Here is a 14,660-nt window from a genome sequence, read left to right as displayed (position 1 = left end):
CCCCCCCCCACCCCCCCCCCAACGCGCCCACGCTGGGCGGAGCCCGACGCGTGCCGGAGCTGACCAACACGCGCGCGCGCTCCGAGGGCCCCGCCGACGACGACCGTCTTCGTCGGCAACATTTCGTACGAGGCCACGGACAAGGACCTCAACAGCGTGTTCGGCGCGCTCGAGGACGTCAGGAGCATCCGCATCGCGACGGACCGCAACACGGGCTGGCCGATTGGCTACGCGCACGCCGACTTCCACTCGGTCGAGGCGGCCACCAAGGCCATTGACGTGCTCAAGGCGCAGAAGATTGGCGGACGGTCGCTGCGCGTTAGCTTTGCTTCGCAGACGCAGGACGCCGTTAACCGCCGGCGCGCGAGGGAGGGCGGCGACAGGGGCCAGAGGCGGTCGCGCGAGCCCAGGGAGCCTAGGGAGCCCAGGGAGTAGAGTGCCCGAGCGGCGGGTCGTGGCCGTGGATCGCTGGCTGGGCGCGGCTGACGGGGTGTAGACTGTGTACTTTATCTTGCCGTCGTGTGGGTGATGGCTGTATGATAGTGTGGATGTGGGTGCGGACGGCCAGGCTGGGCCGGTTCGCTTGCACGTGTACAAGACGGCTGATCATCACTCATCTTCATGGCCGTGGCCTGACGAACCAGATCCAGATGCCGTGAATGCTTCTGCCAGTGACAGCACCCGAGCGCCACTACCAGGCTGTCTCCTCACAAGGTCACCGCCAGGTTGCCGATGATCAAAGCATGGGTTTCGTCATCAAATGGCCGTCATCAAATGGCCGTCAGCATATGGCCGTCAGCATATGGGCCGTTCTAAGCCTTGGACGATCCCTTTCGGAGTCCCCAGGAACAAGGGAATGAAGCTTTGCCGGCTGTTTGAGGTTGAACATCCTTGCGCGGGCCGAGAAAACTCTCGAAGCATATTGATCCGTCGAATCATACGCTTCGACTTTAGGGTTGGCAAGGATGCAATGAAACGGCAGTCCAAGCGGCAGTGTAAATGGTGACGGCCAGCGCGAGCTACATGATGTTCTATGAAAAGGTCCGAGGTCGTCACGTCGTGTGCCAGTGACCGTCTGAAATAGAGGGAACGGCAAGTTGGGCAGCCTTCTTGGGCCTTGAGGTTGTGTCTGATGAAATCGATGTACATCAGGTCTCAGTACGATATGCCGCTCTTGCTCAAGGCAGGATGAGAGTACTGATGTCCCCAATGCGTCCTCAGTTGGCACCTGTTGGTGACACCTGTAGCAGATTGGTTGGAGGTGCACCTGAGGTGGCAGACCTTTTAGCGGTTGACAGCCCCCTTCGTCAGCATTGCGCGCTGATCGGCCTAGGAGGACCTGCCGGCCCGGGCGAGCCTCGGTCCAGGCGGCGTTTGGTGGACTGAACTGCTGCGGAGGATGCGTGACTGACTGACAAACCACCAAACCACCAAAGCCCAAAGCCAGAGACATCATCCTCCTCCTGCTTCCCACCTTTCCCGACTGTCGAACGACAATCGTCAAAACCCAAACACCAACTCTACGCCATCAAACACCAGGCCACACCTATACCAACTTTGATTCACCACCCAGCTACGTCCCAGACCTCCAAAACCCCGACACCCCGCCTCCCGATCTTGCCCCTCCCCTCACCATGTCCTTCCTTGGCGGGGCAGAATGCTCGACCGCGGGCAATCCGCTCAGCCAGTTCCAGAAGCATGTCCAAGGCGACAAGCAATTACAAGGAGACCGTCTGGCACAGAGGGGACCCAACGCACTCGCCGGAGGCTTCCGCAGCGGTGGCGGCAGCGCCCAGCAGGATGAGGTACGTCGCCTCTGGCCCGTTTTTGCAGGTGATGAACCGCCACTGACCATCGCTCGACCAGATGATGAACGGCTTCTTGAACAAGAACCCCAACCTCCAGCAAGAGATCCCCATGCCCAATGGCTCCATCCACATTGACCCCGCCCACGCCGTCCACCTCCGCGCCGCCTCGACATCCCCGACATGGACAAACGAGTTCCAGGCCCAGTCCTCCATGGAGGCCGCCTTCAATGTGCCCCAGGGCACCCGCTTCAGCCCCGAGGACTTTGCGCGCTTCCGCCAGATGAACCACCAGCCCTCGTCGGCGCGGTCGAGCCCCATGCCCGCCCAGCAGAACATGAACCCGCAGTCGGCCCTCAACTACCCCTACTCGGGCGGCATGATGATGGGCGGACCCATGTACCAGCAGTCCCTGTACCAACAACCAATGCAGCACCAGCACCAGCAGCAGCCCATGCCACAGCAGGACGCCAAGGGCAAGGGCAAGCTCGTCGAGCTCGACGACAACAAGTGGGAGGAGCAGTTTGCCCAGATGGAGCTGCAGCACAAGGAAGACCAGGAGGCCAAGGCCGCCGAGCCGGAGCTCGAGGAGATGGACAGGGCCATGCAGTCCGAGACGAACGAGTTTGGCGACTTTGAGTCGATATGGAAGGGCATCCAGTCCGAGACGGCGGCGGCGCGCTCCATGGTCGACGGCGACACGACGTTCGACAAGTTTGACAGCGAGGACTGGGTGCCGCCGGACTTCCAGGGCCTCGGCAATGACTACTGGGGCGGCCGGCTCGGCGACCCCGTCGTCGAGCCCTATCTGTTCGAGGAGGACAACATCTTCATCGACGAGAAGAACGCGTTCGACGAGGGCGTGCGCATCATGCGCGAGGGCGGCAACCTGTCGCTGGCGGCCCTCGCCTTTGAGGCCGCGACGCAGCAGGACCCGAGCCACGTGCAGGCGTGGGTCTATCTCGGCCAGGCGCAGGCGCAGAACGAAAAGGAGACGGCGGCGCTGCGCGCCCTCGAGCAGGCCATCAAGCTCGACCCCGCCAACCCGTCGGCGCTCATGGCGCTCGCCGTGTCCTACACAAACGAGGGCTACGACTCGACGGCGTACCGCACGCTGGAGCGCTGGCTCTCGGTCCGGTACCCGCAGATCATCGACCCGGCGTCGCTGCACCCGCCGTCGGAGCTCGGCTTCACCGACCGGCAGGTGCTCCGCGAAAAGGTGACGGGACCTCTTCATCAAGGCGGCGCAGCTGTCGCCCGACGGCGAGCACATGGACCCCGACGTGCAGGTCGGGCTCGGCGTCCTCTTTTACGGCGCCGAGGACTACGACAAGGCCGTCGACTGCTTCACGTCGGCGCTCAACTCGTCGGCCCAGGGCGACTCGACGCAGCAGGAGAAGCTGCACCTGCTCTGGAACCGCCTCGGCGCGACGCTCGCCAACTCGGGCCAGTCGGAGGAGGCCATTGCCGCCTACGAGAAGGCGCTGAGCATCCACCCCAACTTTGTGCGCGCGCGCTACAACCTCGGCGTCAGCTGCATCAACATTGGCTGCCACGACGAGGCGGCCGCCCACTTCCTCGCCGCGCTGAGCATGCACAAGTCGATCGAGCGCGAGGGCCGCACCAAGGCCTACGAGATTCTCGGCGGCGGCGGCGCCGGCGGCGGCACCAACACGACCGAGCTCGACGAGAGGCTCGACCGCATGACGGCGCAGAACCGCAGCTCGACCCTGTACGACACGCTGCGGCGCGTGTTCACCCAGATGGGCCGCCGGGACCTCGCGGACAAGGTGGTCGCCGGCGTGGATCCGGATGTGTTCAAGGGCGAGTTTGATTTCTAGGCTGAATGATACCGATCTGGACCATGTTCCGGCACTGACGTGCATGGTGCATGTGTGAAATGTTGGCGCGCAGTTCCTGGCCTTTGGAGAATGCGCCTGTTTGAACCAGCCATGGTGACGAGCGAGGAGCCGAGAGAGAGTGCTGGAGGCACGCCACGTGCCCTTCCAACTGCCCGTGTCAAGCAACATGATGGGTCAGTCACTTGAAGTGAAGGAAACAGGAAACGCATGCCATGTCAATAATGTTCGATCATGTCCCACGTCAGGTCTATCAACCCTGGTGTATGTCCAAAAACCTGCCTCCGCAACAACTTGCTATGTACAATGTAGGTAGGTAGGCATATGCAAACCCTCCCGGATACCATGCTGCAAGGCCCGCCCCCCTCACTGGTTATGCCAGGCAAAGTTCCGCAACGAATCCCAATCATCGCTCTGCTTGTAGATGTACGTCATGCTGCTCCGCAGACTCGACTGCAGGTCCTCGGGGTGCCAGCGGAAGAGATACATGACCATGGCCCAGCTGCCGCTCGCGAAGACGGGCCAGGCATAGTGGCTGATGGCGGCGCTGGCGGCGGGCTCGCTGACGCGCGGCAGGCCGACGGCGGGCTTGACGGCGAGGCGCGCGAGGGCGAGGACGACGCGCGCGAAGACGTAGACGACAATCTGCTGGTTGACGCTGGGGATGCGGCCGGAGCGGGCGCCGCGGCCGCCGAAGACGAGGTAGCCGCCGAGGGCGCCGGCGAGGAGCGTGTCGTGGGGGCCCTCCTTGCCCGGCGTCGGGCCGTAGTGCTTCAGGAGGAGCATGGTGAGCTTGTAGATTGTGGCGAACTTGGCGAGGTTGCGGGCGTGGGTGCGCGTGGCGCGGAAGACGAGGCCGGCTTTCTCGCGGAGGGTGCCGGAGCGGAAGAGGAAGATCATGCTGTCGGGGGACCACTGGCGTTAGCATTCAACGTTGTCGAGGAGATGGGACGGCAGGGCGACATCATACACGAGGGCGTGGGGGAAGCGGACTTTGGTGCCGTAGACGGCACCGTTGCGGGCGCCCTTGAGGACGGCGAGAATGTCATGGTAGCGAGGGTCGAGGACGATTCGCTCGAGGGCGGCCTGGTCAGGAATTGTTCAGTCAGACGACCAGAGCCTGGGAGGTTTTCCTTCGAAACGGGAGGAGCATACCTTGAGGCCGTTGACAACTTCCATGATGCAAGCCTCGGTAAGGTGGGCTAGCAGGTACCTGTACCTCGTGGGCTGGGTCGCTAGGGGTACGAGAGCGGAGAACAATCACTGCAATGCCCGTGTCGAAGAGTAGATGCGATTGCGAGTGATGTTCTGTCCTGTTGATAGGAGAGGAGGAGATGGATGGAGCAGGCCATGGAACGGCGCGGCGCGCGGGAGCAGGTCCTCGTCAATCGTGCCTCGGATGTTTGGTCTGACGGCTTCGGCATCGGCCAGTGGCAGATGCGGGTGCGACTTTGGGGGGGAGACGTCCCAGTTACCCCGGCCTTTGTACCCCACCTCAGAAGCGGATGACGCAGGGGGGCTTGTCTTGTACCTACTAGGTACCTCTGAGCTCTGGTCTGGCTGGGCACTGGCGACCTGACATGTGATGGCTTTCTGAGGCCTCTGGCTTTCTTGCAGACCCTGAACTTCCTTCGGCCCTGCCATTGTAGGCACCAGAGCCCCTGAGCCCGCTATAACCTGGGGCTCGACCCACCAATGTCACTGGCTCCTGGTCCTGGTCAGGTAGGCGACTTGGGTACCTGGGTGCATACTTATAGGGGAGTGGCACTTGACACATGCTGAACTTTCACGTGGGTATTGCCAAGTCACTCTGCTAGCTATTTACGACGTCTCGCCCCGTCTCATGTGAAGGCGTCTCCATCTCCCCCTTCCCCAGCCCCAGCCCCAGCCTCAGCTCGAGCCACAGCGCCCAAGCCGAGAACCTCAATCGGAAAACCTCAACCGCTTCATCGCTTGAGTGCTCATCGCAAGAGTGCTCATCGCAAGAGTGCTCGATTGTTCCTCTCCTTTTCTATTGTTCAGCATGACGGGCCCCGTAGTTGTACTCGAGACCTCCAAAACTCCAAAACGCCAGCAATGCCCCCACGTAGCCGTTTGCTTCCAACTGTTCAATTCTGCTTGTGTCCAATGCCTGCTTCGCACCATCCCCGAGACGCTACAGCTCAGGTGAGGAGCACAGCGTTGACGCAGCCGTCGTTCTCGGGCGTGTTCATGACCTGGGCGTAGCTACACGTTCATGTCAGTACAGTCTCGTGCAGGCGACAGCAGAAAATCACGTACCGGCCCCAAACGACCTTGCCGCCGGCCGTCGTCATGCCGAGCTCGCTGACATTGATCTCGATAATCGTACCCTTGGTCAGCACACCGAGGTTGGTGTACATCGGGCTGTTGGGGTTTTTCTGCGCGTCCCATGTCAGCATTTGCCTCAACGATGCGCCCCAGACCACCTTGACGTGGTTGCCACTACATTGCATACCTTGACGGAGATGATGGGCAGGAGAGCCGTAACGCCAAGCTCGCGGTGCGTGACGTGGGCCTTCTTGTAACGGAGACCCATCGGGCGGATGAACCGCTCGTGCTTGGGGTCGCGACGAGTGAAGTTCTCGCCAACAAACGTAGGCTTGGTGATCATGCGCTTCCACGACTTCTGGTGCGTCTTCTTGCCGGTGGAGACAACCTTGAACATCTCCTCCTCTGTCATCTGTGTCAGCGGCGTTTCCCCGACAATGCCAAACAGCCGAGATAAGCTTACCAGCAATACCGCGGACCTTGGGTAACGGCACGGCAAACTATTCCCTCCCGTTAGTCCTACATCTCACCCCGATACCGTCCGCCAAAAGCCAAAACGTACCCTCGCGCTCTTCTCGGCACGCTTGTTCTTGATCTGCGAAGAGATAGCCTTGGCCATGTTGGGGCTGCATCAACCGTCAGCAACGTCGCTCCTCTTCCGTCCTGCAGCCCTCTGGGGGAACCCCTCTGGAAGAACCTGAAGGCGAAGGAACGAGAGAAGGGGAGAAAACCCACTTCTTGCGGTCGAGCAGGTACGCGGGCATGGGCTCGCTGGGCTCCTCGTCGTTGGTCGTCTTGACATCGCGCTCCTCGTGGGCCTTGATCTTTTTGCGCATCTGGATCTTCTCCTTGCGCCTGTCCTCGGCCCTCAGCTTGGCCTTGAGGCCGCGCAGGTTCTGCGCATCCTTGCTCTGCTTGTGGCCCTCACGCGCGAGCTTCTTGCGGGTCCTCTCCTCATGGTCGAGCCTGCGTCCATGCAGCTTCCTCCACCTCTGTAAGTCGAAGAAAAAAGCACGTTAGTCGTCTGGTCCGTGATTGTCTTTCATAAATCGGCCGGCGGTCGATCCGAGGGGGGCTCGATCCGCGGGTGAAGAAAACTTGCCTCCATGTCTGCAGGGGTGCATGGTCAGCAGGGTTCTTGGCGGGGGGAAACGAAATCTTGGGCTGCTGGTACTCACACTCGTTCTGAGGCATCTTGACGGATTGGCGCTGACGAGCGGCTTCAGATGCTTCGAGTTGATCGGTTTCCCTCGAGTTGGGATGAAGATGCGATGCCTTGAGAAAGTGGCGGGTCGCGATACCGACCGATAGAGGGGCCCACCTCAAAAATTCACCGCCAAGATTTCGCGGGCGGGCCGGTGAAATTCCGACGACCCACACAGCGCCTCGAATCGCCAAGTGTATTACCTAATCGGTATTCCTGTTTGCCGTCTCCATCGTCCAACGCGACGTTCCTTTTGGCAACAGAATCCATAGCATACACGATGTCTTAAATCTTAACATCAGCAGCGCAAACATGAGTGGTTTCGAAACCTGGAAACATAACATGGAAATTCGAGCCTAAATTTGAGAATGTTTATCGTTTTCTGTTCTTCGGCGCAAAATAACTCTCCGCGGTCGGTCGGCATGTATCCCTATGTTTCTGCAGGTCAAGATGCTGCCTTTCGATGATGACCAGTGACGTGGATCTTCAATGATCACGCGGGAGATTAGGAGCGAAAGTGAAACGACTGGCAACTTTGAGGTTCTAACACTTCAACAAACATGATGTTTCGGCCGTCGGGAACACCTGTGTGACCTTTGGCGGCGAGCAGAATGGAGTACATGTGGAACAACGTGATGACCATGTGTCGGAGGTCATTTTTCAAGGACTCTGAACAAGGAGGCTTGTCAGGCTTATGTAGGATACGAAGACAGCGGAAGGTCAGGTTAGAGACATTTTACTATCCGAGCATCCACGGCTTGGTATCCTTGACGATTGTATCTTTGTTTGATGCATCATTTTTATTGTCTGAAAACTGAGTTGCTACCTGTCTAAAATGGGATGGCGAGGTGGCTTAAGAAAGCGAACGAGTGACAAGAATTGTGTGAGTCAGCTTGAGGACTTGAAAGTCTCTTTGATTTCTCAAAGTCCTAGGACTCTAAGTTTGCGAAGCCTTGAATGACCCTCTTCCAAAGATCATGACTCTAGTTCAGCCACAGACGGAAGCAGTTGATGGGGCCGACGTGACCGCAGCCAGCTAAAAGAAGAAAAGGTCAGAAACGTGGAATTGCAGACTATATGGGATAGACTTACTGCCAGAGTTGCGGGCAATGGTGGCGACGTAGGTTCCGCACCAGTCATTACCGTTCAGGCGGCTGACGTCGAGCTGCTCGCCGTTGCGCAGGCCACGGTAGCGGATACCGAAGCTGTAGTGGTTGATCGTGCCGTAGTGGTGGACGTTGTACTGGACGTTGTCGAAGTAGGAGGCCTGGCCCTGGCCTATGATCCTGCATGTTAGCAAGTTGTTCACATGCGTTTCTGGGAAGAGTTGAACTTGCAGTTGTCCTGGGCCCACATGCCGATGCCAATGTTGGCCCAACCCTGGCGCTTCTGCAGCTGCTCCTCGGTCACCTCATCCCAGTTGATGTCGATCTGGGCACGGATCCAGGCCCAGGCCTTGGTGCCCGGCTCGGCGACGATGCGGTCGTTGAGGACGACACCATCATCGGGAATGGGCTCGAAGATGTCGACGCCGAGCGCGGTAGCGTTGACAAAGGATTCGACGTTGCCAGCATCGTCCTTGTAGACGGTGAAGTCAACATCCTCATCGCGGGCCGCCAGAATGGGAGCCTTGGGGGCTGCGAGAGCAATGCTGGCCATGAGGCCGAGGGTAGAAAGAACAGTGGTGAAGTGCATCTTGACGTGTTGCTTGAGAAGCGGGCGAGCTTTGAAGTTGATGGAAGAGTGTCTTGAGGAATTGTTGCTGAGGCTGTTGATGAATTGAAGAGAACTTCAGGTTGGATGTCGCCCCTTTTATAGACAGATTTCCCGCATCCGAGAGTTTCCCCTTGCCCTGAGATGCCGCACTTTCAATCTCCTGATGCATCAGGCTCGCCTCCGTGAAGTGCCCATCTCGCCTCTGTCTTTGCCTTGTCAACATGCCTAGGTACCTCAGGTAAGGTAGATAGTGAGGCAGCTGACGATGCATAAGCAACACATCCTGCTTTCTCTCCACTTTGACAAGCTTTGCCAATACTGTAACCCTGAACTACTTGTTACGGAACTGATCAGCATCCGTCAGCCGGAGTTCTTCTCTGATCTTTGGGCAACTGCTCTCAGCAACTCGTCGTAGGATTACATGCCAAGATATCACGATGCAACACGGAGGTCTGGCTCCTCAGAGACAGGCAATTCTGACTTGCATCGTAAGTTGCCTCCCTGACGTGAATGGAGCGGATGAAGCTAGGTGGTCCACCGGGCGGGTGCCATCCCACATCGAACCGTTCTCGGACCTGGTGCGGCGGCTATAGACCGGTGGCAACTCCGGAGGATGGAGCTCTCTACAGGCCTGGTGTTCTGCCTAGGGTTCTTGGGGGGAAGGTGGTAAAGAAGGATCGCTGCACTGTACAGGGAGGTTGCATGCGTCTCATGTCGCTGGAAGAATCGAGACGCGTCTAGAGGACCCTTTGATAGAGAGATGACAGCAAAGAAAGGCGCACAACGTCATGCTGGGTCAGAATATTGAATATTCCAGCGCAGTTGTTCAACATACCTAGTCGTAGCAAGGAGCCAGGACGCCAGTGTACTTGAAATGGTGTTGTCAGTGAGTTGTGTCATCGAAGCTTAGACGCAAGGTAGGTACTTACCCGAGGTGCCTGCGACACTTGAGGTTCCTCAGACTTCTCATCAAGTCTATGTACCTGCAGTCCTGCACTCATTTCGTATGCGCTGGTGCTGACAGTTCTACGACCAAATTCGTCGTGGTGCATCCATGACCTCAGCCTGAGCCTGAGGGCCTCAGTAAGGGCAATGTGCCTCAAAAGATCCTTGCACAATAGGAAGACCCAAATGATTGCTAAAGAGCCTTATGAGCACAGAGACCGGTGAGGAGGCCTTCGGCCAAGCTCCAGCAAGTCGATCTGATTGCCTCAGGGGCTTTGCCTCCGTCCGGTGGATCTCAGCTGGCCAGATGCGCGAGCTCATAGGCAACCCCCACGTAAGACGGTATTTACCCTGCATGGCGTAGATGCACAGCGGGAGGACCTGATCTAACGGTTGAAGCACGATCATTGATGGATCAACTACCGTTGGCCGAACCCCTCATCAAGGTTGCATCAGGCTGGGCAAGTCATCCGCTTCCTTCGACCGAGCTGGCCACAACTCAGCGAGCGGCCGATCAGGGTAACAACACAATTGTAATTGTTATTCGCTACTGGTCAAAACCCGCAGATTGTTTGACGACACGAGCTGCCTGATAGAGTTCCATCAGCTGTCGCCCGTTCGCCCACACACACCACTGGTTCGTCCGAACGTCCTAGAACGGGTACGTATTCACTCCAGCACGGCTTACTCACGGGAAGCTGCATTTTCGTTGCGGAGTTGCGCAACTGCGCCGCACAAACTGCCAAGCAAAATAGCGCCCCGGATGTGTAGGAATGCTACCCACGAGCGAAAGTTCCTCGACCAGCCCTAGGGTCCAGAGCTCTGCTGCATGCCAAGCTAGAGGGGTCTTCGCCGCGGGCTTTCTGGCCGCCAGACTTTGAGAACGAGCTCTTCCTGTCGCGACTGCACAGGGCCGAGGTTGACATGGCTATCGATGCTGGTCTGGTCGAGTATTACTGTGGAGCAAGTTCGTGATGTCCTCCAAAGCCCACTCTTTACCTGACACCTTCAAGTCACTGTCCTTGGCGCTGGACATGTGGACCGGCATCCCCGAGAACAGACATGCGATGGACTCGCAGCCGTGATGATGATTGTGACAGAGTTGATATGAGTCTACTCCGACCAGCATTTGTCGGGGTGTGGTCCAATATCTGCTGCCGCCTCTGTTGTCAGCGCTACCCTTGAGGCCCCGCAGTCATGGACCAGCCGGAAATGGAACTTGTGTGTGAAGACCCGGAATACATGTATGGTCTGCTAATCAAACAGGGTAAACCTCGCAGGTTTGTCGGTCAATAGTCAAAATGTAGTACTTTCCCGACAAAGATCCATTGCATAGTCCGCTGCGACTCAAATCAAATCTCCTAGATAGATGTTTAGTGATGACTCTTCAACGTGTTCCTTGGCCCCTCAAGTGCTTAGCGACCCAAAGCCAGCCCACATATGTCAGCTCGCGTCATTGTCCTTGAGAGTCAGGTTGGTCGCTTATAGTGCCTCATTGGCGGCAGCATTTGCGGCTCTCACGGTGACAGTGCTCTGCTTGATGTCGGTGGCGTTCTGCTGCACGAACTCGTCCCTGTTGTTGTGTCCATCTCGAAGGATACTCATGACTCAAATAGCATTCCCATTGGCGCTCTGGTCTCGTTACGGACGTTGATGATCCCCTCGCGGCTCAGAGGCCATTCTGCAGTTTATGGTCACAGAACGACCTTAGCTTATTAGCCCTGTCCATTGAGAGGACTTCCCTTTTCGTCGCGAAGCCTTCATCGTTGATCCTCCTTTGAATAAAAAAGAAAGAGGGATGGAATTGGGTAGCTGCTCGGAAAATCTTCGGCACAGTGGTGAGTAACTACCTACGTTTGTGGGGGGAAATTGGAGGCAGCTGGGCGGGCAACCGCAGCCCAGCCCACCATGGCTTTGACGTATCATGGCGTCTGGGTGAAGCCAGGAACTGGGGCGGATCACCAAGCACGGTTGAAATTTGCTCCCTCACAACCCCCGCAGCCAGTTCATCAACCTCTATTGCATGAGCAACAGCAACATGGTCCCACCACAAGCGACAGAGAGCTCGGCTCCTACAAGCCATGGTTCTGTCGACTACGACCAAACTTTGAAGTATTGGGGCGGTGTTAGCGCTGACGATTGTGGCATGCTTGGTGGAGTTCCAAAGTGGAAGGGCTTTGCCAATATTAATAAGGTTGATCTACATGGATCCCGGAGCTTTTTGGCCAAGTTGGGAATTGGAGAAAACAATGGCCGTCAGATCGTGGAAAATGCGCTTGAAGGAGGCGCAGGGTGAGTTGCAGCAGATCTTAGCAGAGGGTTCGATATTTCGGGAATTCGCTGAACCACCTCACAGGATCGGTAGGGTTACCGAGGGTCTACTTCTCCACGTTGCCAAGGAGGTTGACATCATCGAACCAATTCCTAAATTTACCCTCGCGTTGCACGGAAAACCAGGCATTCGTTCGATTCAGAATATCAGTATGAGCGCGTGGCGGCCAGATCCACTTGTTTCCTATGGCCTTGTCTGGATTCAATGGTGTCTTGGATACCTTACAGATGAAGAACTCTTGGAGCATCTCGGACATTGCAAATCAGCACTCAAAAGTCCTGACGGATTGATTGTCATCAAAGAAAACATCAGTACAAGCGGACAGGACATATATGATGATGAGGACGGTGGTGTCACGAGGTAAGTTCACATGTCAGACTCAATAACCTTAGCTAACGAAGAAAAGGGGCGATGGTAAATTCCGAAAACTATTTAAGGAGGCGGGATTGCGTATCGTCAAGGTTGAGATTCAAAAAGGAATGAATCCACCCAATGCGGAGAAGCTGTTTCCAGTCAAAATGTATGCTTTGAAGCCAGAAGCTTTGGAGCTAGAAAAATAACAGTGATGCCAATAACAAATTGAACTTCAAATCGAGCTTATTTTACCCACTTTCAGAACTCAGAGTCCTTTCAGCAAACCTGCAACAGAACAGTTTTGTTTTCAGCCACTGCGTCATATGCATTCAACCTTGGTGAGCCAGGGCTGATGTGAGTTGGGCTGTACTTCATCACAGCAGTAATTATTCAAGGCTACAGTAAACAGGTGATTCCGGCACTTATTGCCACCTCGTCACTTCCATTTTCATTCTCTTCCTGTTCTCATGGCCACGATGCCTTCTTTTGCCTTCCTGGAGTCGACTGGATCTTTAATCTGGCGTCCGTTCATCTTTTGAGCAACAGCGGAACAATCATCTCGAAGCCTGTGGGCGTGACTACATGAAAAGCTGTGTATCCGGCTTCAGCCTTTGCCTCAATGTAGGCCCCTCTCTCCAGCAAGAGACGGACAACCCTGGCCCGTCCAGGACGTGATGGTCGAAGCAGTCCTTCCACCGATATATTTCGCATCGATATGTGCTTCACTACCTCATTCAAAATATTTAAACCTTATCAGCCGATTCCACAAAGCCAGTCCAAAAAGGAAAGCTCCTCCCTCGTTCTGGCTAGCTTCCCACTCCAGAACTGGGCAGTATCAATGGGAGAGCTCACGAGTAAAGCCACCACATCCTTGTGCTGTTGGAGATATGCAACATGAAGAGTGTCCAGCCATCCTTATCGCTCAGAATTGGGACCGCTCCCTGTCGAACAGCATCTTGAAAATCAACACATGCCGATGCGGTATGCAAGGCTGTAAACCCTTGGATATTTTGGGATCGATAGACACATTGCTCCTGAAAAAGCAGCTAAAAAACAAGCAGCAGAATGTCTTTTGCACACCAAAACAGTGGTTACGGCCGCTGTCTTTCCGTGCATCGATGTTTGCATAGGTACTCTTCAGATAGTATCTTATGTGGCGTCAGCCTCATGAGGAAGAGTCGACCGGAGTGGCGTATTCAGATACTTATTTATGCTCATGGCGTACCCTGCCAAATGACCAGTCAATGGCAAAGCTTCATTGTGCATCTCGGTAAACGTCAGTTTTATGTCAACCGTCTAACTTTCCCGGTCTCGTTGATGCGCTATATCATGATCCAATATGCCAGGAATCTCGAGTGCTAGGCTGTGGGATATCGACATTGAAGTCGCCTCCGTGCGGTATAAATGTGACAATCGTAACAAACGTTGCGTCTCGTCACCGGAAGCACAAAGAATGCTTCAACGGTTGACGACAGGGTACCTGACGCCAACGTCTCGGAAGCAATCAAGTCGGCGGCACTGCGTACGGGAGGGGTTTGCATGGGATATGAAGTCTCAAAACCATGTCATGGAGCTACATCTATCTCGTACCATGTCATTTCAAAATTCATAAGTAACCTGCTCTCGTTTGCTAGCGATGTTCGTAAACGGCCCAGAGGCTACCTCATCCTGGGGCGACCTCCACGTCTTTCGTAGGTCCACTCATCACTCTGCTGAATCTTGAAGACATCATTTATGGGGGAGAAAGGGCGAGGGAAAGGTGTGATCATGTGGGCGTTCATGACGGAGTGGGCTGGAGCAGCAAGGCCAGCAAACTCGAGGTCCTAAATAAGAGCGGAAGGTTGTTGAGGATGCAGTGCCGCAGTTTGTTATCCTCTCAGACCAATGAATCATATAGACCAGCTGCTGAGTAGGTAAGGCACATCAAGGGTTTGGCTATAAGGTCGTCGGCACTGGCACATGGTCCATGTGTGAAGGAGTAGCCGAATATGCAGAACGGAGGCTGTGAGAAACACCTTTTTGAGATCTGATGACAATGACAAATTGGCCAAGTTGAACATGAAGTAATAAACCGGCAAACGGCAAGGAAGCTGTGCATTAAACCCAGTTCAAAGACTCTCACCTTAATTGATCATGCAAAAGATTAAAAAGCATGC

At 56.0% G+C, this 14,660-nt stretch overlaps 6 protein-coding genes across 6 annotated transcripts in view; 3 read left to right on the top strand and 3 right to left on the bottom strand.

The window, feature by feature from the left end:
- VDAG_03291 (uncharacterized protein) overlaps positions 1-435 on the top strand; it is a gene marked incomplete at both ends in the record, with an annotated part of 1,155 nt that extends 720 nt beyond the window's left edge. Inside the window, one exon of the mRNA XM_009657156.1 lies at positions 87-435. Coding sequence (XP_009655451.1) covers positions 87-435 — 349 coding nt within the window. The remainder of the gene's footprint in view (positions 1-86) is intronic.
- A 1,199-nt stretch (positions 436-1,634) lies between these two features.
- On the top strand, positions 1,635-3,646 carry VDAG_03290 (peroxisomal targeting signal receptor; the record flags this gene model as incomplete). Its single annotated transcript, XM_009657155.1, has 3 exons — positions 1,635-1,805; positions 1,867-3,024; positions 3,047-3,646. The coding sequence occupies 3 exons, from the start codon at positions 1,635-1,637 to the stop codon at positions 3,644-3,646; spliced, it is 1,929 nt and encodes a 642-aa protein (XP_009655450.1).
- A 231-nt stretch (positions 3,647-3,877) lies between these two features.
- On the bottom strand, positions 3,878-4,843 carry VDAG_03289 (peroxisomal membrane protein; the record flags this gene model as incomplete). Its single annotated transcript, XM_009657154.1, has 3 exons — positions 3,878-4,565; positions 4,635-4,750; positions 4,820-4,843. 3 exons carry the CDS (start codon positions 4,841-4,843, stop codon positions 4,031-4,033), a joined length of 675 nt encoding a protein of 224 aa, XP_009655449.1. The 3' UTR covers positions 3,878-4,030.
- A 598-nt stretch (positions 4,844-5,441) lies between these two features.
- On the bottom strand, positions 5,442-7,077 carry VDAG_03288 (TGF-beta-inducible nuclear protein; the record flags this gene model as incomplete). Its single annotated transcript, XM_009657153.1, has 7 exons — positions 5,442-5,890; positions 5,945-6,063; positions 6,141-6,358; positions 6,417-6,453; positions 6,516-6,579; positions 6,689-6,937; positions 7,052-7,077. The coding sequence occupies 7 exons, from the start codon at positions 7,075-7,077 to the stop codon at positions 5,827-5,829; spliced, it is 777 nt and encodes a 258-aa protein (XP_009655448.1). The 3' UTR covers positions 5,442-5,826.
- A 1,027-nt stretch (positions 7,078-8,104) lies between these two features.
- Positions 8,105-8,913, bottom strand: VDAG_03287 (uncharacterized protein). Its single transcript, XM_009657152.1, has 3 exons — positions 8,495-8,913; positions 8,250-8,435; positions 8,105-8,193 (listed from the first exon to the last, which is right to left on the bottom strand). Exons 1-3 carry the CDS (start codon positions 8,850-8,852, stop codon positions 8,141-8,143), a joined length of 597 nt encoding a protein of 198 aa, XP_009655447.1. The 5' UTR covers positions 8,853-8,913; the 3' UTR covers positions 8,105-8,140.
- A 2,895-nt stretch (positions 8,914-11,808) lies between these two features.
- VDAG_03286 (uncharacterized protein) lies at positions 11,809-12,759 on the top strand. Its single transcript, XM_009657151.1, has 3 exons — positions 11,809-12,110; positions 12,175-12,510; positions 12,557-12,759. Exons 1-3 carry the CDS (start codon positions 11,857-11,859, stop codon positions 12,708-12,710), a joined length of 744 nt encoding a protein of 247 aa, XP_009655446.1. The 5' UTR covers positions 11,809-11,856; the 3' UTR covers positions 12,711-12,759.
- Positions 12,760-14,660: the final 1,901 nt, after the last annotated feature.

This window comes from Verticillium dahliae, genomic scaffold, assembly GCF_000150675.1.
Source record: "Verticillium dahliae VdLs.17 supercont1.5 genomic scaffold, whole genome shotgun sequence".
NCBI lineage: Eukaryota > Fungi > Ascomycota > Sordariomycetes > Glomerellales > Plectosphaerellaceae > Verticillium > Verticillium dahliae.
Note: the sequence above shows the minus strand (reverse complement) of the source record. Positions and strands in the feature narration are given on the sequence as shown.